General features: G+C 36.7%; 1 protein-coding gene across 1 annotated transcript in view; it reads right to left on the reverse strand.

Annotated features, from left to right (window-relative positions):
- astn1 (astrotactin 1) overlaps window positions 1-24,935 on the reverse strand; it is a 982,704-nt gene extending 957,769 nt beyond the window's left edge. The window contains 1 exon segment of the mRNA XM_030160213.1: window positions 24,559-24,935. Within this exon segment, the coding sequence (XP_030016073.1) occupies window positions 24,559-24,874 (316 nt within the window). The 5' untranslated portion in view covers window positions 24,875-24,935.
- Between the last annotated feature and the right edge of the window lie 816 nt (window positions 24,936-25,751).

Consider the following 25,751-nt stretch of genomic DNA (forward strand, 5'->3'; position numbering starts at 1 on the left):
AAGGGTTAATTAGAGTGGAACTGAAGTGTGCAGCAGATCTGAAAGGTAAAGAGAATGGCTAAAGGAACGGTATCCAGTTAAGGTCAATAACACATAAACATGTATTCACCAGTGACGACCATCAAATGGCCATGACTTCATCTGTATTACACACAGGTGTCATTTTACTCAGACGCTAAATGAGCCGTGATGTACAATATATTTCATTAAATGACCTCCTTTGCCTTATGTGAAGCAATATTCAACGGGTGCATTGAAATGCATCTACACACATACAGTCCTTGGCCTCAGACACGTATAAGAAAGCAAGAGTCTAAGATGCATCTGTATATCCTGAGATGAGAAATGTTTAGTGCATGGCTGCAATTTCCATTTAGAAAGGGACTTTTAATATTCTACACTTGTATAATGAATACAAAATGGGTAAAACTTCCCAACTTCCTAAATCATTCACAAATAGAGATTTTTCTATAAGTTTTGGGGAATGCACAGTCACAGAATAATTATTAGACCATCAAAAGTCATCAAAAACAATGGTTATGCAATCAAGTACTAACTCCTGTGAGTATCATGTGACTAAAACAGACAGACCCAGAGCTGCTTTGATGGCAGTTCCAACATTTTTTTTTTTTTTTTTTTTTTCGATATTTGACTTTTCTTCAGTGATTTATTGCCATTTATTATGACATTATCCTCTGTATTTTGCGTTCAATCAGTGAACATCCAGTATTTTCCTGTATTTGATTTACTAATCATGTGAATGTTCATAAAAGCTCAGGTTAAAGTTGATTGTTATTACATCAAAAACAGAAAACTGAAGAAAAAGTGACTTTTTCAATCAAATATATCAACAACTGAACACAAACAGTGTGTCCATCCACTGTCATTGATCCAACACCATGGGTTTTACTGGTGAATCAATGTTGTAGAAGATGACGGTGTTTCCACGGTAACTACAGAGCCTCTGAACGTCCAAATGGGTCATATCTGATGATAATGAAAAGATGAAAAACTGCATTTTACACCAATTATTTACATAAATTGATAGAATTAGTGGATCAGAAGTTATTACATATTTTAGATCAGTAGATGGTTTGGGTCGTTGGTGGCTGTTTGGGTCTTTATGGGTTAAGTGATTTTGGTTATTATCAACAAAACATGGGAAATGGATAGATATCAGCTCTGAAACTAAACTACTATGAGCTAGTTTTGTTATTATATTTGTCCAAACAAATGTACCTTTAGTCGGACCAGGCATTAAAATAAACAAGAAACTGAAGAAAGCAAGGGGTGGTCTAGTAATTTTTTCCGTGACTGTATATACAGACTTTCCTAGTGGCATTCCATTCCGGATCAACGGAACTTCCAGGACACGGTTGGAGAACCGGGTCCGGCTGTGATCACACACTAACAAGGTCAGTGTGGTTCTTACTGTGGCCCGGTTCCACTCCGTTACGTTAACGTCCCCCTCTGGACACCCACACACACACACACACACACTGTAACACTGTGACAAACCGTTCTGCGCAGACTCCGATCAGACAGACCGGACTTCAGCGGATCCAGACACAGGGCAACAGTGAGTCGCAATAAACTGTCATGTTCAGTCCTGGGTCAAAGTCTGGGGTCCACGTCAAATGTCAATACAAAACTAAATGAGGACCATTATATTTGTTCCTAATCTGTGTGCTACACCAGTAATCTTAGCTCAGCTCCCAGTTTTATCAACTCTACTGCTTCTAGAACCCATGGATTCCCAGGAGTCAATGCGCTAGTTATTAAATAATCATCTTAGGACAATTATTTGAGCTAACCATGATGCATGTGCCTATCAGTATCCATTCACCTGTATAAAAAGAGCTGGATTGACTGGTGCACTTACAATGCAGTCTCTTCTTCTATGGTTTAATGGCAGCAGAGCGGAGACTTCCAGACAGTATAATAACTGTCAGTATCAGCAGTTTCTTTGTATACTGAAGTTTTTTCATACTAAATTGTACTTGTTATGTCTAAAGGTGGAGCAGAATTGATGTTCCAGAGTTCACTGCCTTTAAATATATTATATTACACTATAGAATAGACTGTCATTGTGTGTGCAATTAAATTAGCAGTGCTACTCCAATCAGTGCAACAATATTAATTTACAAAAAAAAACCCCAGTACATTAGAAAATAGGAATAGAATGAATATAAAATTTTAAAAAAGTAAAAAGTAAAATAAGAATAAAATATAACATTTTATAAAACAGTTAAGAGTAGAACTAAAAGTAAAATAAAATAGACAAAAAATATGAATAAACACAGTATTAACAGTATGTATATCTATGAACAAATCTATTAAAAAAAAAAAATAGTGCATTTATGTTTGAATACATATTGAATAAATATTGCATTGTTATTGCAAGAACAGAGGAGAATTGCACAAAGTTACTGCACATAATTCATATTATTAAGGCTTGTTCTGAACATTTGACAGATAAACAGAACCACAGTGCTTCAGTTTCAGCTTCACAGTTTGTTGTGTCTTTTATGGATTGGGATTGTCTCTGTCAACTCACCATATATTTTTTATTAGCAAGTTTTTTTTGTTTGTTTGTTTTTTGTTTTTTTTAATCAGTTTCTAGAAATTCCAGGGGACCCCACAGTTGGACAAACACTGCCTTAATCCAATGAGACTCAAAAAGCGATATTGGTAATGAACCCACATTCTCTACATTCTTATCTCTTCCCATCCCTGGTTGGTAAACTGTGGTGGACTTTGATGCTCGACTCCACCTCTGATGAGGCCGACGCCATCAGCCTGTCGACGGTCACATACACAGTGACATTACAGCAGGGTTACGCTGCATCAACCCACATTACAAAGATGAATGCACATATGAGAGGTCAGCGGTGCCATGGAGACGCGCTACAGTGGCTGCCATCCGTCCCATTCTCTTCCACCAGTGCATGTGTGGAGTACAGCACGAGAACAGAACAGGCCTGGATGCTTGACCCCCTTCAGTGACAGGATCAGTGGCTCTGTTCCGCTGGGGGGGAAGGGTCACTGCAAATACAGCCGTTGGATACAGTGGAAATGGTCATGGGGACAGTTTCAAACCAGATGGTGCAAGTACTTTTCAGACTAAGGTGCAGTTTATTTGCACAATTATGCATATTTCTTTTATTATCATATTGATAATATATTGTTCAGTACATATTGTACAAATTGCTGTTCTAATTTTGTGTCTTAAATTGTTTAATATGTATCTATCTATATACAGCCGCAGAAAAAATATTATTAGACCACCCCTTGTTTTCTTCAGTTTCTTGTTCATTTTAATGCCTGGTACAACTAAGGGTACATTTGTTTGGACAAATATAATGATAACAACAAAAATAGCTCATAACAGGTTAATTTCAGAGCTGATCTCTATCCATTTTCCATGTTTTCTTGATGATAATCAAAATCACTTCAGTTCCTGCATCAATATCTATGTCACTGTACTGACAAAAACAGTGCTTTTAGGCATTCCATGTTTTCTTTTCTGTCTGTTTTAGTCACATGAAACACACAGGAGTAAGTACTGGATTGCACAACCATTGTTTTAATGACTTTTGATGGTCTAACATTACGAAAATGTGAAAAAGACAAATCTGAAAGTGACAACTTGTCCTTTATTCCAGAAGCAGCTCAAAGAACAAGCACAAAATCTGTAAAAAATAAAAGGATATGTAAAAAACATCCATATAGAAATAACCATAACAGTATGAAAGTATATATAAAATATCTATATATGTAAACAACAACAAATAAGTCATAACATCTACAAACAGTATGCACTGCAGTCTTCAACACATTTGGATCCAACTTCCTTACAACTTCAGATGGAACAAACATACAACTGGAAAAATAAATAAATAAATAAATAAATAAATAAATAAATAAATAAATAAATAAATGAAGCCAAATATTTTAAATGTTTGTGTAAAAGCTTAAAAAGACATTTTATCTTTGAGAAACTGATCTGATTTCCTTCAAGTTGAAAGGTCGGTGTTGGGTCCTGAAAAATGAAGACACCAGACAGATACTGTTGTAGTTTCATAAATGAATGTGAAAGTTATGCAACTATTGACCCACAAACTACAGATAATTACCCCACTCCCCCAAAGGGGAGGAAGGGGTGTGGTTTTTGGTTCGGTTCGTTTTTTAACACTTTAGCAGCAAAACTATTGGTTGAATTCAAACCAAACTGGGTTTATAGATTGCCAGTGACCCAGAATAGATCTGATTACATTTTGGGAAAAGTAGGTCAAAGTTCAGATTTTTAAAGTAAATGAAATTCATTCATTTGGTCAGAATAATGGCAGAGAATAGTGAAAAAAGTGTGTTATTTGGTCCAGGACTCAGAGATGTAACAAAAAAGCCTTTTTAAGAGGTTGGAATCTGAATTTAGACTCTTGATAAAACAGTCTCTTAAACCACTTATCGATTATCAACATAATTTAACAGACGACGTCTAACTGGTTAATCGTTGCAGCTTTAGTTCTAATCTGATGCTGTTGGAACATATTATTATATATTGGACACCATCGAGGATGAAACGCAGTCCAATAAATTATCCAAAACCCCAAATAAAACCTCCACTTAATTATGAAAATCACAGTATCAGTTAAGGCAAATAATAGAATCTGTAAAAGACCGTAATTTAAACATTAAGTGTGTGAGGTTTAAGAGGATTTATGGTGACAGAAGTGGAAAAACTACACAAACACATGCTCTGTCAGATGTAAAACAACCTGTCAGATTGGAGACAGGTCACATATGGGCACAAGAATCAGACTTTGGCCACATTAATTAACTGATAATTTGCACCCCTATTAGTTAAATTAGGATGGAAAGTTCACCAGCAAACTGTTTTGTCACTAACATAAATCACTAGGAAATGTAACGTTAGTCAGATAGGTATGAAGTGGGGCTGTTCTGTAAGAGGGGGGTGTTGGAGGAGACTGAATGAGGTATGCATGAATCTGCGAGCCGGGGTCGGAGCTGGGGTCAGAGCTGGGGTCAGAGCTGGGTGAATTGTTGCAGTGCGGCACTCGTGAACCCTCGGAAACAAGCATTGCTCTTGCCAGTACTCTGGAGGCGTGGCTTTGGGGGGGTGTCTGAAGCAAGGTTATTATTATTATCGTTAACGAAAACTAACAAAATGACAAAAACTAGGATTGAAAAAAAAAAAACATTTTCCGTAACTGAAATAAATAAAAACTATAATTAAAAGAAAAAAACGATAACTGCAACTGTATTGTGTGCTCACAAAACTAACTAAAATGGACCAAAATCATGGATAAAATTCCCTTCGTTTTCGTCTTTGTCAATGTTGGATTGATATGAAATGGAATTTATTTTGCTCAAGCAGTTTTAGTTGTTGGCAGCGTACGACACTTCACAGTTCGTCACTTCTCGTCACTTGCGGTTTAGAGTCGTCTTCTGGTCCCCACTCTACCTGGAAACATGGAGACTACAGTTGGGAGAAAGCAGCAGAGTCCTGTCTGGGATTTATTTGAATATGATGGAGAGGACAAGAAAAGATATGAAAAAAAGCTAATATTAAATGTAAACTGAAACTAAGCACTTAGAAAAAAATGAAACTGATAAAAACTAGCAAACCTGCTCTAAAAACTAATTAAAACTAACTGAATTAGAGGGAAAAAAAGTCAAAACTGAAAACGAAACTATAACGAAAAATCCAAAACTATTATAACCTTGATCTGAAGAAAGGGTTTTTGGAGTATTTTCAAAATGTAACTTGCTCGAACCATTTTTTCCAGGATCTCCTACCCCACCTTTAAGTTGTTTAATCAGTTTGTGTGACTTCATTGATAATATGATGAAAGACTGAGAGACGACAGTTAATGTACTACCTCTGTTTATTTTATTAACATGTATTTATCATTATTATGTCTGCATTATCTGTGCTTTTCCTGCCTGAACTGCTCATGTGTGTCTTTTGTTTCCTATTTTGTACAAAAATTAGCCACTGAATACAACCTCACATGAATAAACGAAGGTCAATCGGTTTCAGCTTCTACCCTTTATGGTCAGTCTGTCAACATTTCAGTCTATGTCTGTAAATATTCATGTGTAAAAGGTGTGTAGTACTTTATAAGATTGTACAGATAAAGAGCTGCAGCGTGGTTTTAACTTATTCATGATTCCAGAAGCTATTCAGAGAAAAACAATGAAATAAGAAAAGACGTCTGGTGTTTTAATTTATTACTGATTTTACAAAAAGTCATTTAGTTGAAGCTTCATAAAAATGTTCGTGTGTGACCTGGTTTGGTTTGGCGTTTTTATTTAATTTTCTGCAACAGGACTATGGTACCGAAGTGTTGTGTTTTTTTGTTTTTTTTCCCCCTAAAGGCAAACAGGAAGTGAAATATATTTGCAGTTATCGTGGTGTGAACTGGAAATTATTTGACGGCAAAGTTGATAATGATATTCATAGGCAAGGATCACAAGTAAGTGGAATTAGGGTTTAATTATAGCAGAACTTAAAAATAAATATTTTTTGGGCGGGGGTTTACTCATCTGAGATCTGGACCAAAAAATATATATATTTCCATCATTTCCTGACATTATGTAGACTCAATAATTAAAGTAATTAACTATTATGTTGATAATCGATAAGTGGTTTAAGAAATTGTTTTATGAAGAGTCTAAATTCTGATTCCAGGCTCTTCAATAGGAAAATATTTGGGCTTTTTGTTATGTCTCCAAGTCCTGGACCAAAAAACTCACTTTTTCACAATTCTCTGCCGTTATTCAGACCAAATGATTGAATTATTTGATGACTGTACTGATAATCAATAAATTCCGATAATTAATTCTGATTCCAGCCTCTTAAACATGAATATTTTTGGGGGGTTTCTTTGCTACTCATCTGAGATCGTGACCAAAAAAAAAATACATTTCCATCATTTTCTGACATTTTGCAAACCCAATAATTAAAGTAAATGACTATTATGTTGATAATCACATGTTTCTGATTTCTTTGCTCAAATTGAACAGAAAAAAAAGGCCCAGAGCCCATTTGAGGATGACATTTGTGGCACTGGAAGGTTATTTTCACCATTTATATGACTATTATGTAAATAATCAATAAGTGGTTTAAGAGACTGTTTTATGAAGAGTCTAAATTCTGATTCCTGCCTCTTAAATAGGAAAATGTTTTGGCTTTTTTGTTACGTCTCTGAGTCCTGGACCAAAAAACAGGCACTTCTCCACTATTCTCTTTACTCTTTATTTACGGATCCGCATTAGTCTCTATGGAAGTGTACTGCATTCACATGGAAAAATTAAAATCTTTTTTTTTAATTTTCTGAATTAACAGGATAATTATCTTGTAATTACAAGAAACTTTAATAAAAAAAAAAAATTAAAAATCGGCTCTGTTTTTTATAAGTTAATTATCTCGTTAATTCAGAAAAACAGCTGATTTTTATTTTTCCACATGAATGCAACACACTTCTGTAAGTCTCTTCCAAAGTACAGACTATTCTTCCTAGGGTCCATTCCCAATATAAACATTTTACAATTTACACATTTACATAACACATGTATAGAAAAAAAAACAACAACAACAAACAACAAAAAACTGTTACATTAATTTAGCATCATTTCATTATTAATTACAAATTTCTTCAGATTTGTTTTAAAAATATCATAATTACTTATTGACATCATCTCTGGAGGTAAAATATTCCAATATGAGATGGCGCTGTATTTGGTCTCCCATTATTCAGACCAAATGATTTTATTATTTTACTGATAATCAATAAGTTTTAATAATAAACTCCGATTCCAGCCTCTTAAACATGAATATTTTTGGGTTTCTTTGCTACTCATCTGAGATCTGAACCAAAAAAAAAAAGGACACATTTCCACCATTTCCTGACATTTTGCAGACCCACTAATTAAAGTAATTGACTATTATGTTGATAATCACATGTTTCTGATTTCTTTACACAAACTGAACAAAAAAAAAAAAAAAGGCCCAGAGCCCATTTGAGGATGACATTTGTGGCACTGGGAGACATATTTTCACCATTTTAGAGGAGAAATGATTGATCTGTTAATCATTAACATAATGGACCCAATGAAAACCATTAGTTTCAGCTCATATCCTGTCATGTCCGAGCCAGTGGTGCTTTAACCCTCTGGTGTCCCACACAGAAAGGCCCTTCCTAACCACTGACAGCATGTAATCTGTGCACCGTTGTAGTACTTTCAAAATATTTTCATACAATTTGTTTTTAACCAGTTGGGTTTTTTTTGTTTGTTTGTTTTTTTTGGCATTTAAACATCTTGAGCCATTTAAAAAAGCCAATAATTGTCATATTTTTAACCCTTGCCATGTTTGTAATGTAAACAAACCATATTTTTTGATGCAAAACACACAAAAGTTTTTAATTTTTTTACCAATATATTACATAGAATTTGGATTATTTTTACTGTCTGGCATGTGTCATTGATTAACAGTAACATTGGTTATTGGTTATTAAGAGCTGATTTCAGTGGTTGGGTCAGAACTTTAAAAATCAAGCACAAATGAACAACTTTTGAATTTTGACCTAAAACAAATTGTGAAAAACACCATCTTTTAAAGCATGGAGTACAAAGTGTGCATAATTTGCCCTTTAAATGCCATGTTTATAATGTAAACCATATTTTTTGGTGAAAAACATAAAAAAAAGCTTTTTTTTTAAATGAAAATTAGATACTTTTATTTTTTCATCCTGGCATTTGTCACTGAATAACAGTAACATTGGCTGATATGCATTTTTTTATGCTAGATTAAATGTAAAATGCTAATATGTGTCAGTGTGCATTTTTTACTCACTTTGAAGAAAGGTATTAGTTTAGGAATTTAACATTATTTACGAAGTGCTAATTTCAGTGGCTGGGTCAGTACTTTTAAAAAAAATCAAGCTAAAATGAACAATTGATGAATTCTGACCTAAAACAAGGAGTGAAAAATATAATCTTTTATAACATGAAGTACAAAGTGTACATAATATACCCTTTAAAAGCCATGTTTGCAACATAAAAAAAAACATATTTTTTGATGCAAAACACACAAAAAAAGCTTGTTTATTGTTTGTTTGTTTATAAAAATTGGAAATTTGGAGACGGTTGTTATTGTAGTAATTTAACATTATTTACAAAGTGTTAATTTTAGTGGTCAGGTCAGAATTTTAAAAATCATTCAGAAATGAACAACTTTTGAATTCTTACGTAATACAAATTGTGAAAAATACAATCCTTTATAACATGAAGAACAAAGTGTGCATAACATTCCCTTTAAATGCCATGTTTGTAATGTAAAGAAAACATTTTTTTTTTATGCAAAACACACAATAAAGCTTGTTTGTTTTTTGTTTTGTTTGTTTTTTGTTTTGTTTTGTTTGTTTTGTTCTGTTTTTTACATAAAAATCGTAAATTTGGAGAAGGTTGTTCGTGTACTAATTTAACATCATTTGCAAAGTGTTAACTTTAGTGGCTGGGTCAGAACTTCCATGCAAAACTGAACAACTTTTGAATTCTGCCTTAATTCAAATTGCGAAAAATAATACGACCTTTTATGAAATGAAGTGTAATGTGTGCTTAATCTGCTCCCCCAGATACTGGAGGGTTCAGACAGGCCTCACAGGTGGTGGTGGTGGTGGTGGTGGTGGTGGGTCATGTTGAATACAACAGAGGTGGAGTTTAACGCTCGCTGCACTGGCAACAATATCAGCCTCACCGTGGCACCGACCTGAGCGGCAGCAGCCAAATGATTGTTCCAGAGAGCTGATCTGAATGGGAGGCAGTTAAGGGCTGACTTCCTTCCAAGCCTCTGGCCCAGATGTGCAAATCACTGCCAGTGCAAATAGAGCTCCAGTCTCTCCCAGAGGGCAACTTTATTACCTCACCTCCTGCTGAATTTATGACACAACACCAAAAGGGTAAATTTCTAATAACGGAACCGGGCGTTTCTGACACTAACGAGAGGCTGCAGTCCTGAAGCTACAATTTACTGTCAGTCACCGAAGCCCCCCCTCCCCGTACCCCCTCATTCCCATCGCCCCCCCCACCTTCTTCTTTCAAATTGCTTCTTAGATGCTTCACAGAGAAGCAATTTGGCAAGAAAAATGCCAGCCACTGTAAAAAGGTGGAAAAAAACCTGGATGTAAATTGTAGCCGGCGCTCTCCCTTCACCAGTTCAACACAAACACAGCGGAATAGAAGAGCACATGCACTTTTACATCATGTACTTCAAAAAGGATGATGGGGAGGAAAAATTAAAGAATCCCAGCAAACCTAAGAACTAAATTCAGCTTTCTCCAGCCAAAATGAGGGATTCAGCGTTAAGGTTCGGGTTTTAACAAGAAAACAGAGACCAGGCTTTACAACATTTGACTTAAAAAAACTCAATTATTACATGTGTTGTCATCGTGTCACATCCAGCGAACAGTGAAGCTCCGAGATAAACGGACGTGACAGACGTCAGACGGACATGGACCAGTAATAATAATAATAATAATAATAATAATAATAATAATAATGTTTTATTTGTATAGGGCTTTTCGTGGTACTCAAAGACACTTTACATACAGCAGATAAAAACAGAAACCAAACACAAGTGAGTCTGTTATATCAAAATATGTCTGAAAGTGTCCAACTCCACTTTGTTTTAAGGCTGTAATTAATGATTATTTCCTTATTGACTGATCTAATGGGTTTTTGAGACAGTCACAGGGTATCTACCCTAATATATGACTAATGTTTCTAATATTTTAGGTGCTAAATTTCAAACCTGAACCTGTCCAACCATGAATTATACACCAACATGCACAGAAAACACAATAAAAAATGTACTAACCTACACACAAAATGTACTAAAAAAAACTACACTCAAATACACAAAAAATGCTAAAAAAAAAAAAAAAAAAAAACCAAAACACAGCTAAAAATATACACACAAAACCCAATATACTAAAAGTACTCCGAAAATAAAAACTGCACTAAATTACACACAAAATGTACTAAAAAAACTACACTCAAATGCACAAAAAATGCTAAAAAAAAAAAAAAAAAAAAAGCACCAAAACACAGCTAAAAATACACACAAAACAAACAATATTCTAATAAAAATACACAAAAAATAAAAACTGCACAAAGCTACACACAAAATATACTAAAATACACACATAATATACTAAAAAAATACACTCAATTACACAAAAAAATGCTAAAAACACACCAAACACAGCTAAAAATACACAAAAAAATCACAACTGTTTGAATTTGACGCTAAAACTTATATTTAAAATTTTTTTACATTTATTCAATCTGTCACATTTATATAGACTATCTGAACTGTTACTGAGAAATTACTCTATTTGTAATTTACCTATATCAGTATAGACCACAACAAATTGTACATAACACTGTGTTAGTGTTAAATACATTAAATAAAGCATTCTGATTACATCTGGCTTGTTTTAAAAAATAAGTCAACATTTTGGGTGACGCATACAATGGTAAAGAGTTGTCCATGTGTTACTATGGCAACCTGTTCACATGTGACCACATTCTCATGTCAATAAAACAGACTTTCCCAATATTTTACCCCAAAATTTATTTTCAGCATAGTTGAACAGAATATCTAAAAGGTTTTGTCCTACTTGATACCAATTAATGTTTTGAGTGTTTGCGTAAAGCTAAAAGAATTCATGTCCGTTTCAAATCAAGGCTTGAAGTCTCAGGATGATGATGAGAATGGGGGTGGGATTAAATACGTTTTTCTTCTTCCCACTCCTTTTCGAGTGTAAATGAATGATTTTGGGATTTTTGAACTTACATGTATTCTGTAAATGCCCAAAATAAACAAACAAATGAAATGAAGGAATGAAGTCCACATGTTACTGAACAATAATTTGACATTTTTCACCTAAAACTTTTATCTCCCTAAATTGTGTTCTACATAATGTTAAAGTGCTTATAAATACCTACTCAAATATGTCTAATACATGCATATAAGTTACTCTGATTACATGACAGAGACTGCTGAACACCAAATGTGTCCATGTGTTACCGCTTATGTTATTATCAACAATTCCAACTAAATCAGCAGCACATTCAGCCTGAGCCATAAATAAAAAACAGCCCAAAACTTGAAAACGCTGACTTGTAAAAGCAGATCCTTGAAGCCTCTCTCTTCTCTCTACATGTGCAGCCTCCTGCTGGTTGATATTACTTGGTCATATATTGCTTCTGGTTATACACAACATTATCACAGTGTTGAAACAGTCTGATTACTGTGTTCAAGCAGCGCCTCAAGACTTTACTTTGCATTTTCTAGCCTTGAGAACTCCAGCTGTAGTAGAAAAAACACCAGTGGTGGAACACAGCGGTTGAAGCAGTTGACACCAGCGTTAGCGGCTAATACCGACATGTGGAACCAGAGTGTTTTAATGAAAAACACCAGAGGGATGACACCGACTCCAGATCTGGGGCGGGTATAAAAACACTGTCAGCAACTTTTCAGACAGTGAGGGGACGAGGACCATCTGAGAGGTACCTGCTGATGGATCAGATACTCTCAGTTCTTGAGTTTTTTTTTTTGTTTTGTTTTTCTTTTACCTCCGCCAAGGAACAGCAGAGGGTATGTTTTCATCTGGGTTTGTTTGTTTGCGAGATAACTCAAAAAGTTATGGACGGATTTGGATTAAATTTTCAGGAAATGTTGATACTGGCACAAGGAACAAATGATTGAATGTTGGTGGTGATTGGGGGGAGGGGGGGGGGGGGGGGGGGCAGATCTGGCTTGGCAGAGGTCTGCACTCTCCAAGTGCTTTTCTAGTTTCTGTTTTTTTCCATTTTTTTTTATCTAGCCAAGAACTACCTCCAAGTAAAATGTCATTATGTGCACAAACTAACAGTACACATTCTTGAATCAGACTGTCCACACTGCAAAAAAGAGAATGTCTAAAAACGAGATAAAAACACTGAATCTGAGGAAAAAGGTACAAAACAAAACAAGTGGAGTATCTGTCCTTGCAGCAAGATCATTTCACTCAAGAGTTCTTGAATTCAGATAGTTAAATCTAGAAACTAGAAAAGCAGTCAGAGAGCACAGACCTCTGCCAAGGCAGATCAGCCCCCCCCCCCCCCCCCCCCCCAAATCACCACCAAAATTTAATCATTTGTTCCTTGTGCCAGTATCAACATTTCCTGAAAATTTCATGAAAACCCATCCATAACTTTTTCAGTTATGTTGCTAACTAACCAACAAACAAACAAACAAACCAACCCTGGCAAAAACATAACCTCCTTGGCGGAGGTAACAAGTATGTCTACAGATGGATGAACTAGGGCTGCAAGGATTTTGGAAACATAACAAAAATAAAATCCCAATTTTTTCCTCTAAAAACTAGATTTGAGCTGGAGGTGGTGTTTTAGTCGGCATGTCGTTTTCGTGTGCAGCCCATAATGCAACACACTGCTCCCACTGTGACGTGTGATGAAGTTTACCGTCAAAGGTCAGCCTGTGGATAGTGAAATGTTTATGTGTTGTATTCAAGGGGGTAGTCATGGTGAAATACTATCAACACTGTTTCATAGTCAATAGACAGTATCGTCTGTCTTTTTTTTTTTTTTTTTTTAATACTCTTTATTAGGACACATTTTCAGTAAACACATCCTCTCAGCACAGGTACAAGCATATGTCCAGTCCCCCTGCCCCCCCCCAAAAAAATCAACAACAATAAAAATAAACTTAAACTAAAAAAGGGAGAAAAGTAGTACTATAATTTTCACTTTTTTTTGCTTGAATTAAGCAAAAAAAAAAAAACTTGAATTAAGCAAAAAAAAAATCTGCCAACGGAACAAGTGAAAATTATCTTGGTAACATTCCTTGAAATAAGATTTTCCAGATCAATTGTCTAAAACTAAGTTCTTATATCTCAGTGAAAAGTTACTCTTTAGGTGATTTTGTCTTATTTTAAATGTGATGAGATATTTTGACTAGAAATGAGAAAAATACACTTGGTAAGATTTAGATTTTTTACAGTGTTTAAGATCAATTAATCATCCAGCCCTAGTATGAACGCTTAAAATAAGAAATTAACTCTTAAAACCAGATAATAATAATAATTACAACAATAACAAGAAGAAGAAGAAGAACAAGAAGAACAAGAAGAACAAGAAGACACTGGTTTTATAGTGTTTTTCTTGGTACTCAAAGATGCTTAGAAGATAAATTATCTAACACTTCTAAATCAAAGGTTTTTTTACCAAATCAGTTGCAGTCCATTAAATCCTCACCACAACAACAGACCAACACGATCAATCCAGCTGTCGATCTCCCATTCCACGCCCCCACAAAACCTAGAGATCCTCCTCTCTAACCAGGAACAGGGATTCATTTGTTCTCCAACTGAGAACCACAACCTCAGACTTTGTGGCACTAATTCTCATCCCAGCACGACCCTTCACACTCAGCTGCAAACCGACCCGGTGCAGGTCAAAGGTCACAGCTTGATGAAGTCAACAGGACCGTATCATCTACCAGAAGCAGAGATGAAACCCTGGGGCCGGTGAACCCACCACCCTCCTCTATGTCCACACAAAGCGTCTGAACAGACCCAGTGACAAAGGGCAGCTCTGATGGGAGCTGTGGGACACCGCTGGGGCTTGGATGCACCATCATTATGGTTTGTGAGTCAGCCTACAACATGTTTTTATGTATTTATACGGCAGACACAGGTGACAGCACCGGTGTTTCTGTCGCACACTCTATGTAGTATCATGGTAGAAGCACAAAGGCAGGGAACCCACATTTATCATAGTCATAATAAGACCTCGCGGTTCCTCGACACCAGCCGGAAAGACTTTATTCTTTTTTTTTTATTATTATTATTCCTTTCTAACACAACTGCATTCAACAGGCATCTGATCACAGAGCTGCTCCGACGCTGCTTTAAATGCAATTACTGCTTGTTATCAATACTGCCATGCACTGTAAATTGTTTTTCTTTCCGGAGAAGACATATACAACAAGTGAAAGATCCGGTTAGTAATTCAATGCTGGTAACCCTCTTTTTTATCCAGCAAAGGAAACCAAGTGACAAATAAAAAAATAAATAAATAAATAAAAGCCTGCAGCTGCTCCAGTGTTTATATTTACAAGGATGAGACTTGCACAACAAATGTGGGGCTCTGTTGGCTGGTACCGACGTTAAAGGGGTCATATTTCTCTAAACCCACTTTTGTTAGTCTTTGGTTCATTTATTTGTGAAATGTTTCCTATTGAGGAAACAGTTGAAGTTTTATGAATATTTAAAATAAATCACACCTTCAGAACGCTCACCACAGACATGTCAGGGGTTACAGAGGTCAGAGCTTTCATTTTTTCCTCCGTCTGTAGGTTGTTCCAGGCAGTGGGAGCAGAAACCTTAAAGGGCTCATATTTGTCTAAACCCACTTTTATTAGTCTGTGGTTCATTTATTTGTGTATTTGGACCCTAATAGTTCATACAGTTTGAATTTGAACCCTCCAGGTGCTGCAAAACTATCTTTATATTCATTTTGGAAAAAATCCAGTGGATTTCTACAACCTGTTTTAATTCCTGCTCAATTTGTTGTTTTATAACTAGTTATGTCACAACATTTGCACATATAAGGTCAAGACTTCTGAAGAACATTTCTCACCATAATTGTTTATCAGCAGCAGCAGTTGTAGTAAAAACTGAAAATATTTCCAAACTTCGAGCAGATTGCCTAAAATTTAAATTAAATTCACCATCTTATGTTGTAGAACATGTGATTAGGCACGAACAGTCTGAGGACTGGATAAGCAATGGCTTCTTCCTACTCCCTTTCAGGCACAACAATTGCTCCTTTTTCTATTATTCTATTTTTTATTTTTGTCTTATCTTATTTTTTTTCCTTAAGCTTTGTATTATGTTTGTGAAATAAACATTTTTATTTATTTTTTTTAATTAAGATCCTTTATTGTCAGTATATAGTACATTTTTTAACCACACACTGAAATTCAACCTGTGCTTTAAACCCATCCCTAGAACATGCTGGAACATACCACCCACTGCAAACTAGGAGGAGTGGGCTTGCCATTGCAGGCGCCCGGGGAGCAAATGGGGGGTTAACTGCCTTGCTCAAAAGCACATCAGCCAACAACTTTTTCTGCCAGTCTGTGGAATCGAACTGGCCTTCTGGCCCATGGCTACCTCCAACCAATAATGATCAGTTGTTGGTTGGATTAACAAACAGAAGCAGTTGAGTGGGACAGAGCAGCACAGCCAACATCCTGAAGGGGGCGGAGCCTGAAGTGGCTCATGTGCATTTAAAGGGCCAGCGCTCCAAACCACCTTTCAGGTGTCATTACTCAGAAATAGGGTTGAAGATGGACCTGTGGAGTTGAATGAATGAAGAATTCAGACCCAAGCAGAGCATTTACAGTTTATGGAGACCACAGCGAAATGTTGGAAAATGAAGAATTCCACTTAGAAAAGCAAAATATCACACCTTTAAATCAAAAGTTGCCGAGTACAACGCTAACGTCAGACACAAATTCCAGCTCATTAATATGCAACGGCAGTTCTTCAGACCTGTTTCGCTGTGCGTTTGCTTTAGCTTATTTCCCTGCACCCCACAATGAATTAACTGCCGCCTAAATGAAGCCCTTCAAATGAACTATTTAGACTTTACAAAGAGCCGCCACGGTCTCATGGTGTGAACACTCAATAACACAGCAAACATCATTAGGGACCAACACAGGGCTATTCCCAAACTTCATATGTCTCTTAATTAAAGAAGATATATTATTACATTGTACACACTCCAGTGCTGTGTGAAGCCTTAAAGCACAATTAAACAAGTTTTTTTTTTTTTTTAATTATTATCACTTTCAAAGTGCAGCAGTATTTGTCTGCCAAACTGAGGAAATGTGTGTTTAATAGCAAAAGTACATTGTAAAGAGACACTTATCACTCTCATTCTGCCAAATAAAACATGTCAGTAGCATCAAGTAGTGAAATCTGTCACTAGTCGCTTTTCCATTGATCCTCAAATTGCACAAATTTTAACTTGTGCATAAAACTTTACCTGATGGAAAAATGACATTTTCGGCAAAACTGTAATTTTTTTTAATTTTTTGAAGTCTTTGCGCTGGCAAGAGGTGGTTTTTTGGGCATAGTGCAATTGATATATCACGCAAAACTGCAATAGAAAGACCTTTTTCCGTAACTAGAGTCACGTGAGAAAAAAAAAAACAAAAAAAAACATGTTGACAGACATTAAAAATAGTGAAGAAGAAGAGTTGTAAACGAAATATGGTGCAGTATGTGAGGACACACCAGGAAACCCAGTTATTTTGTAATTTAGTATGGGATAGAGGGGTAATAAATAATGAATATATCTGTAAATCAACACGATATTTACGTTCATCGTCGTGTTTATGGAATGACTTCTTGTGTCATCTCACGATAATAAACAAATCATTGCATTTGTGATTTGATGGAAAAACTGACATTATGCACTTCTGTTTTGTCGACATTTACTAAATATCAGTAAAATTTTGCACAGATGTCCAATGGAAAAGCAACTAGTGAATACATTGCCAAATTGTTTATTCTTTGAAAAATCTTAACCCTTTATAGTTCACTCATAGAAATACTGTGAAATTCCAAATTTCAGCCTTAGTGTGTTATTGGAGGACAGAATAAGACTATTATTTTTGTGAAATTTTTCTAAATTTTTATTGTTATGTAGAAAATCAAGGTCAAGGAAGTTACCATATTTGGGTCCTTACCCGTAAGTGGCAAAAAATAAATAAATAAAAAAATGCAAGAAGTATATACAGCTCTGGAAAAAAGTCAGAGACCATTGCATTCTCCTGTGAAATCAGCATATGTGCATGTATGACAGCCATTCCATTCCTGTGTCTGTTGAATTCCAGCACGAACACACCTTATTCTACTGAATAAACACCTGATCCATGTCTTATTTAACAAGCAGAAGTATAAACACCACTACTGTGGCCATCACTATCTTCTTAGAATAGGCAAAAACAATGCTATTAGTGCCGCAAAAGTAACTGTAATCCAAAAATAACTATTAAAGACTACTGAACTTCTGCTCTGACGATGTTCCCAAACTGAGTTTGACTGGTTCTTCAATCAGGACAATGTTTCTGGCCTGTGACAAAGTCCTATTCTATTACAGTCAATAGTGAGAGCCAGGTTATTTTTTAAGTCTGGTTTAATCAATATTTGAGTTTAAAAGAATTTTACAAGTCAAGAAAGCCTCAGTTTGTTGTGAAACTGTTGCAGTATCAGACTGTGAAAATAAGTAAAGACACAGAAGTGACATCATCATAAACAGTCTGTCTCTCAGGTCTTTTCGGAGTCACTGAAATGTATCTGAGGGTGAAAAACTATTAAATAAGGTGAAAACTGATACAAGTTTGGTCATGTTGAAGCTGAAAACAGTCAGGTGAAATATAGCAGGTAAAGGCTGGTTGGGCGTTGGTGACGTGCATCACATTTAATGATGAACGATGTCGTCCACAAAGTCATGTCACACAAACCTAGATGTTACTTTACTATCAGACATATGTATGTGATCTAAGACCAGGGTCATGATTTGGAGGAAAAAAAACAAAAAGTTATTTATGTTGTTCAGATTGTCATTAAAAAAATAAATAAATAAATAAATAAATAAAATTTTGATCAAATTTGGGTCTCATATGGGCAAAGAAAGTCAAATTTGGGCCACTTTTACCTGCAGTGTGAACATATTCTAACAGAAACATTATTTTCACTAAAGACCTAGAGGTCAGTCATAGGTATTGCATGATTCATTTTATAGGTGGTAAATTTCAGCAGTATACCTTCTACTGGAAGTTCATTTTCCACCCTGTTGTACTACATACTGTTGCCCCCGATTCAGAACACAAACATACTATCTCAAAAAAAAAAAAAAAAAAAAAAAAAAAAAAAAAAAAAAAAAATCACACAATGGGGCAGTGTAATGCCAGCTTTGGTCTGTTCATTGCAAACAGGCAAATCCCCCATAATGAGGGGCCTTCGTGACAACAAAAACATAGCAGGATATCTGTTTAGAAAGGATTTAAAATGAATAGGCAAAATCTGCCATTTCAGAGTAAACATCCAACAAATGAGTCTGGCAGTGACATTACACATATGGACGGATGGAAAAAGTATTAGTCCAATAGTAAACACTTACACTGTTTTCATGTTAATGGTTAGGTCGTGTCAACAGGACACAAAGTAATTCTATACACAAACCCACCACTGGTAACACTAATCCTCAAATACTTACAAAAAGTTGCCTAAAGTGGTTAATGAGTTAAAGTTAAGCACACAGAGAAAGAATCAGTGTCCACAGAAGCACATGGAGCTGATCATCAACTTCAACTTATTCATGGAGATGCAGAGTTTCAGCACCATGGACAGTGACAGTACACTTCCACAATGGAAACTGAACAAACTGGAAAATGTGGTTTCAACTCAGCTAAAATGCTAAATATTAACAAAACCTGAATAAGTAGATGCATGTTCTGCTGCTCTAAGTCCAGTCATAAAACACATTAGAAGCTGAGACTGAGTTGGAGATTAGCACGAAAAGTTGCATTAAAATAACAATGTAATGCATGCATGTCAACAGAACACACACTTTACTGATATTTACGCAAAGTAATTCCATAAACAAACCCACCACTGGCAACACTAATCCTCAATTTTTAACAAAAAAGTTGAATAAAGTTATTAATGTGTTAAAGTTAAGCACACAGAGGCATAATCAGTGTCCACATAACCACATGGAGCTGGTCATCATCAGAACCAACTTCAACTTATTCATGGAGATGCAGAGTTTCAGCACCATGGACAGCGACAGCACACTTCCACAATGCAAACTGACAAACTGGGATTTAACCTGGAAAATGTGGTTTCAACTCGACTACAAACAGCCAATACAAACAAAACCAAAAAAAAAAGAAAGTAGATCCATGTTCTGCTGCTAGAGTTTTTGTTTTTGTGTTGATTGTTAGGTCATGTCAACAGGACGCAAAGTAATTCTATAAACACATCCACCACTGGCAATAATAATCTTCCATTTCGAACAAAAAGTCACCTAAAGTGGTTAATGAGTTTAAGTTAAGCACACAGAGGCAGAGTCAGGGTCCACAGAAGCACATGGAGCTGGTCATCATCAGGACCCACTTCAACTTATTCATGGAGATGCAGAGTTTCAGCACCATGGACAGTGACAGTACACTTCCACAATGAAAACTAAACACACTGGGATTTAATGTGGAAATTGTGATTTCAACTTAGCTAAAATGCTAAATATTAACAAAACTTGAATATACAGATGCATGTTCTGCTGCTTTAAGTCCGATCAAAAAACATATTAGAAGCTGAGACAACACTGAGCTGAAGATTAGCCTGAAAAGTTACATTAAAGGGAGAGAAGCACATGCATGTACCCAGACCACGAGTGTCAACAGAATACACACTTGACTGACATTTACAGCTTTAAACCAGTGTTCTACTTAGAAGTTAATTCACTGTTGAGCTGTTTTCATGTTGATGGTTAGGTCGTGTCAACAGGATGCAAAGTAATTCTGTAAACAAACCCACAACTGGTAACACTAATCCTTACATACTGATAAAATGTCGCTTAAAGTGGTTAATGAGTTTAAGTTAAACACACAGAGGCAGAGGCACATGGAGCTGGTCATCATCAGAACCAAATTCAACTTATTCATGGAGATGCAGAGTTTCAGCACCATGGACAGCGACAGCACACTTCCACAATGCAAACTGACAAACTGGGATTTAACCTGGAAAATGTGGTTTCAACTCGACTACAAACAGCCAATACAAACAAAACCAAAAAAAAAAGAAAGTAGATCCATGTTCTGCTGCTAGAGTTTTTGTTTTTGTGTTGATTGTTAGGTCATGTCAACAGGACGCAAAGTAATTCTATAAACACATCCACCACTGGCAATAATAATCTTCCATTTCGAACAAAAAGTCACCTAAAGTGGTTAATGAGTTTAAGTTAAGCACACAGAGGCAGAGTCAGGGTCCACAGAAGCACATGGAGCTGGTCATCATCAGGACCCACTTCAACTTATTCATGGAGATGCAGAGTTTCAGCACCATGGACAGTGACAGTACACTTCCACAATGAAAACTAAACACACTGGGATTTAATGTGGAAATTGTGATTTCAACTTAGCTAAAATGCTAAATATTAACAAAACTTGAATATACAGATGCATGTTCTGCTGCTTTAAGTCCGATCAAAAAACATATTAGAAGCTGAGACAACACTGAGCTGAAGATTAGCCTGAAAAGTTACATTAAAGGGAGAGAAGCACATGCATGTACCCAGACCACGAGTGTCAACAGAATACACACTTGACTGACATTTACAGCTTTAAACCAGTGTTCTACTTAGAAGTTAATTCACTGTTGAGCTGTTTTCATGTTGATGGTTAGGTCGTGTCAACAGGATGCAAAGTAATTCTGTAAACAAACCCACAACTGGTAACACTAATCCTTACATACTGATAAAATGTCGCTTAAAGTGGTTAATGAGTTTAAGTTAAACACACAGAGGCAGAGGCACATGGAGCTGGTCATCATCAGAACCAAATTCAACTTATTCATGGAGATGCAGAGTTTCAGCACCATGGACAGTGACAGTACACTTCCACAATATAAACTGAACAAACTGGGATTTAACCTGGAAAATATGGTTTAAACTCAGCTACAAATAGTGAATATTAACAAAACTTGAATAAGTAGATGCATGTTCTGCTGCTTGAGCTTTTGTTTTCACAATGATGGTTTGGTCGTGTCAACAGGACGCAAAGTAATTCTGTAAACAAGCCCACAACTGGCAAGACTAATCCTTAAATACCAACAAAAAGTTGTCTAAAGTGGTTACCAAGTTAAAGTTAAGCACCAAGAGACAGAGTCAGTGTCCACAAAAGCATATGGAGCTGGTCATCATCAGGATGAACTTCAACTTATTCATGGAGATGCAGAGTTTCAGCACCATGGACAGTGACAGTACACTTCCACAATGAAAACTGAACAAACTGGAAAATGTGGTTTCAACTCAGCTACAAATGCTAAATATTAACAAAACCTGAATAAGCAGATGCATGTTCCGCTGCTTTAAGTCCAATCATAAAACATATTAGAAGCTGAGACAACACTGAGCTGAAGATTAGCATGAAAAGTTACATTAAAGTGAGAGTAAAACATGCATTTACCTGGACCACATGCGTCAACAAAATACACACTTTACTGACATTTATAGCATTAAACCAGTGTTCTACTTAGAAGTTAATTCACTGTTGAGCTGTTTTCATGTTGATGGTTAGGTCGTGTCAACAGGACGCAAAGTAATTCTGTAAACAAACCCACAACTGGTAACACTAATCCTTAAATACTGACAAAAAGTCACCTAAAGTGGTTAATGAGTTTAAGTTAAACACACAGACGCAGAGTCAGGGTCCACAGAAGCACATGGACCTGGTCCATCATGGGAACCAAGTTCAAGTTTTTCATGGAGATGAAGAGTTTCAGCACCATGGACAGCAACTGCACACTTCCACAATGAAAACTGAGCAAACTGGAGAATGTGGTTTCAACTCAGCTACAAACAGTGAATATTAACAACACCTGAATAAGTACATGTATGTTCTGCTGCTTGAGGTTTTTTTTTCATGTTGACGGTTAGGTCGTTTCAACAGGACGCAAAGTAATTCTATAAACAAACCCACAACTGGTAACACTAATCCTTAAATACTGACAAAAAGTTGCCTCAAGTGGTTACTAAGTTAAAGATAAGCACACAGAGGCAGAGTCAGTGTCCACAGAAGCACATGGAGCTGGTCATCACGCCCAACTTCAACTCATTCATGGAGCTGCAGAGTTTCAGCACCATGGACAGCGACAGCACACTTCAACAATGTAAACTGAACAAACCTGAAAATGTGGTTTCAACTCAGCTACAAATGCTAAATATTGACAAAACCTGAATAAGTAGATGCATGTCCTGCTGCTCTAAGTCCAATCATAAAACATATTAGAAGCTGAGACAACACTGAGCTGAAGATTAGCATGAAAAGTTACATTAAAGTGAGAGTAAAACATGCATGTACCCGGACCACGTGTGTCAACAGAATACACACTTGACTGACATTTATAGCATTAAACCAGTGTTCTACTTAGAAGTTAATTCACTGTTGAGCTGTTTTCATGTTGATGGTTAGGTCGTGTCAACAGGATGCAAAGTAATTCTGTAAACAAACCCACAACTGGTAACACTAATCCTTACATACTGACAAAAAGTCACCTAAAGTGGTTAATGAGTTTAAGTTAAAACACACAGAGGCAGAGTCTGGGTCCAAAGAAGCACATGGAGATGGTCATCATCAGAACCAAGTTCAAGTTATTCATGGAGATACAGAATTTCAGCACCATGGACAGTGACAACACACTTCCACAATGAAAACTGAACAAACTGGGATTTCACCTGGAAAATGTGGTTTCAGCTCAGCTAAAATGCTGAATATTAACAAAACCTGAATTAGTAGATGCATGTTCTGCTGCTTGAGCTTTTGTTTTCATATTTATGGTTAGGTCGTGTCAACAGGATGCAAAGTAATTCTGTAAACAAACCCACAACTGGTAACACTAATCCTTACATACTGACAAAAAGTTACCTAAAGTGGTTAATGAGTTTAAGTTAAACACACAGAGGCAGAGTCAGGGTCCACAGAAGCACATGGAGCTGGTCATCATCAGGGCCAACTTCAACTTATTCATGGAGATGCAGAGTTTCAGCACCATGGACAGTGACAGTACACTTCCACAATGAAAACTGAACAAACTGGGATTTAATCTGGAAAATGTGGTTTCAACTCAGCCAAAACGCTAAATATTAACAAAACTTGAATAAGCAGATGCATGTTCTGCTGCTTTACGTCCAATCATAAAACATATTAGAAGCTGAGACAACACTGAGTTGGAGATTAGCATGAAAAGTTACATTAAAGTGAGAGTAGCACATGCATGTACCCGGACCACGTGTGTCAACAGAATACACACTTGACTGACATTTATAGCATTAAACCAGTGTTCACTTAGAAGTTAAGTCACTGTTTGGTCATGAGTACAGACAAAACTCCACATTTTGTTAGCTTGACAATGCTAACCCGCCTGTTTCTATTCCTAACAGGTGTTAAGCTGTAAAACCAGCACCTCAGTGGTAATATGATCCACCCTATGGTCATCATTATCAGCCCACTGACTCTTCATTCCACCTTAAAGCTGATAAAGAGGCTGTTGTGGCTCCAGTTGGTGTAGGTGATGCTATGTTCGGTAGCCAGGCCTGTGCTAATAAACAGATGTGTGCTGTGAGGATAAACAGTGATGGGCTTTAACGTGGACAACGGACCGGACTCACCTAAGACGAAGAAGGGCAGCTCGGTGTTTTCCAGGTCGTCCACCACCACGACGTCTCCGGGAAAATCGTTCCGGACGGAGAACAGCAGCTTGGGCTCCGAGGCCGACGGACTGTGCATGATGCTCAGGTCGTTCTCCCTCAGAAACGGCAGCGCAGACACGGTGACGCTCTTCATCTTGCACTCGGTGTCCTGGTTCTGGTCCTCGTCTCCGTTCAGACCGTGGACGTGGGCCGTTCGGAGGACCAGGAGGACCCAGGCGACACGCACAAGCAGCGGTACAAGCAGCGGTACAAGCCCCATGTTGATGCTCGCCATCTCCGTCTCCGCTCCGTTCGGCGTCTCCTTCAGGCTGGAGGCGGATGAGAGAAGCAGCAGCAGCAGCGTGAGAGGAACGGAGGGAGGGAGGGAGGGTGCGATACTCCGACCGACGGCCCCTCACAGTGATGGAAACAAACGCCCCTTGTCTCTGAAGATCATCATCCATCACATGGTTTTTGAAGCGCCAACAGTCAACACTGACCTGGTATCTGCAAGTGGATTTGAATGTTATTGACCCCCTTTACTGTAATTGATCAATAAAGCCTCTAAATGGGGTTGTAATGGATTAACAACAGGACACGACCACAGTCCCCCTCGGGGGTCCCAGCACCCAAAGCATCAGCTGTTGGAACTCAGTTGAACACATTTTCCTTTTATGAATACATGAGTTCCGATGGACACTGACTTGTACAGAAGAGGATTAGGGCCAATGGGTAAATAAACAGATAAAAAAATAAATAAATAAATAAGGTCCACTAGATTTTTTTATTATGATTATTATTCTGAGGAAAAAAGTCAGAATTCTGACTTTTTGTCAGATTTCTGACTGTTTAAAATATTTTTTTTGTATTATTCTGAGAGAAAAGTCAGAATTCTGAGGGAAAACAAGTCCGAATTCTGACTTTTTTCCTCAGAGTTTTGACTTTTTACTCAGAATTCTGACTTTTTTACAAAATTAAAAAAAAAAAACACAAAAAAAACAGCCAAAGTAATCAATAAAATGAAAAAAAAAAAAAAAAAAAAAACAAGAAAAAACAATCAGCTAGAAGGACAAAATAAGCCACAAACTGAACAAACTTTAAGAAATGTGTTGAAATAATTGGTGTAAAACACAGTTTGTCATCTTTTCATGGTCATCAGATATGACCTATTT

The sequence above is a fragment of the Sphaeramia orbicularis genome, chromosome 17, assembly GCF_902148855.1.
Source record: "Sphaeramia orbicularis chromosome 17, fSphaOr1.1, whole genome shotgun sequence".
Taxonomy (NCBI): domain Eukaryota; kingdom Metazoa; phylum Chordata; class Actinopteri; order Kurtiformes; family Apogonidae; genus Sphaeramia; species Sphaeramia orbicularis.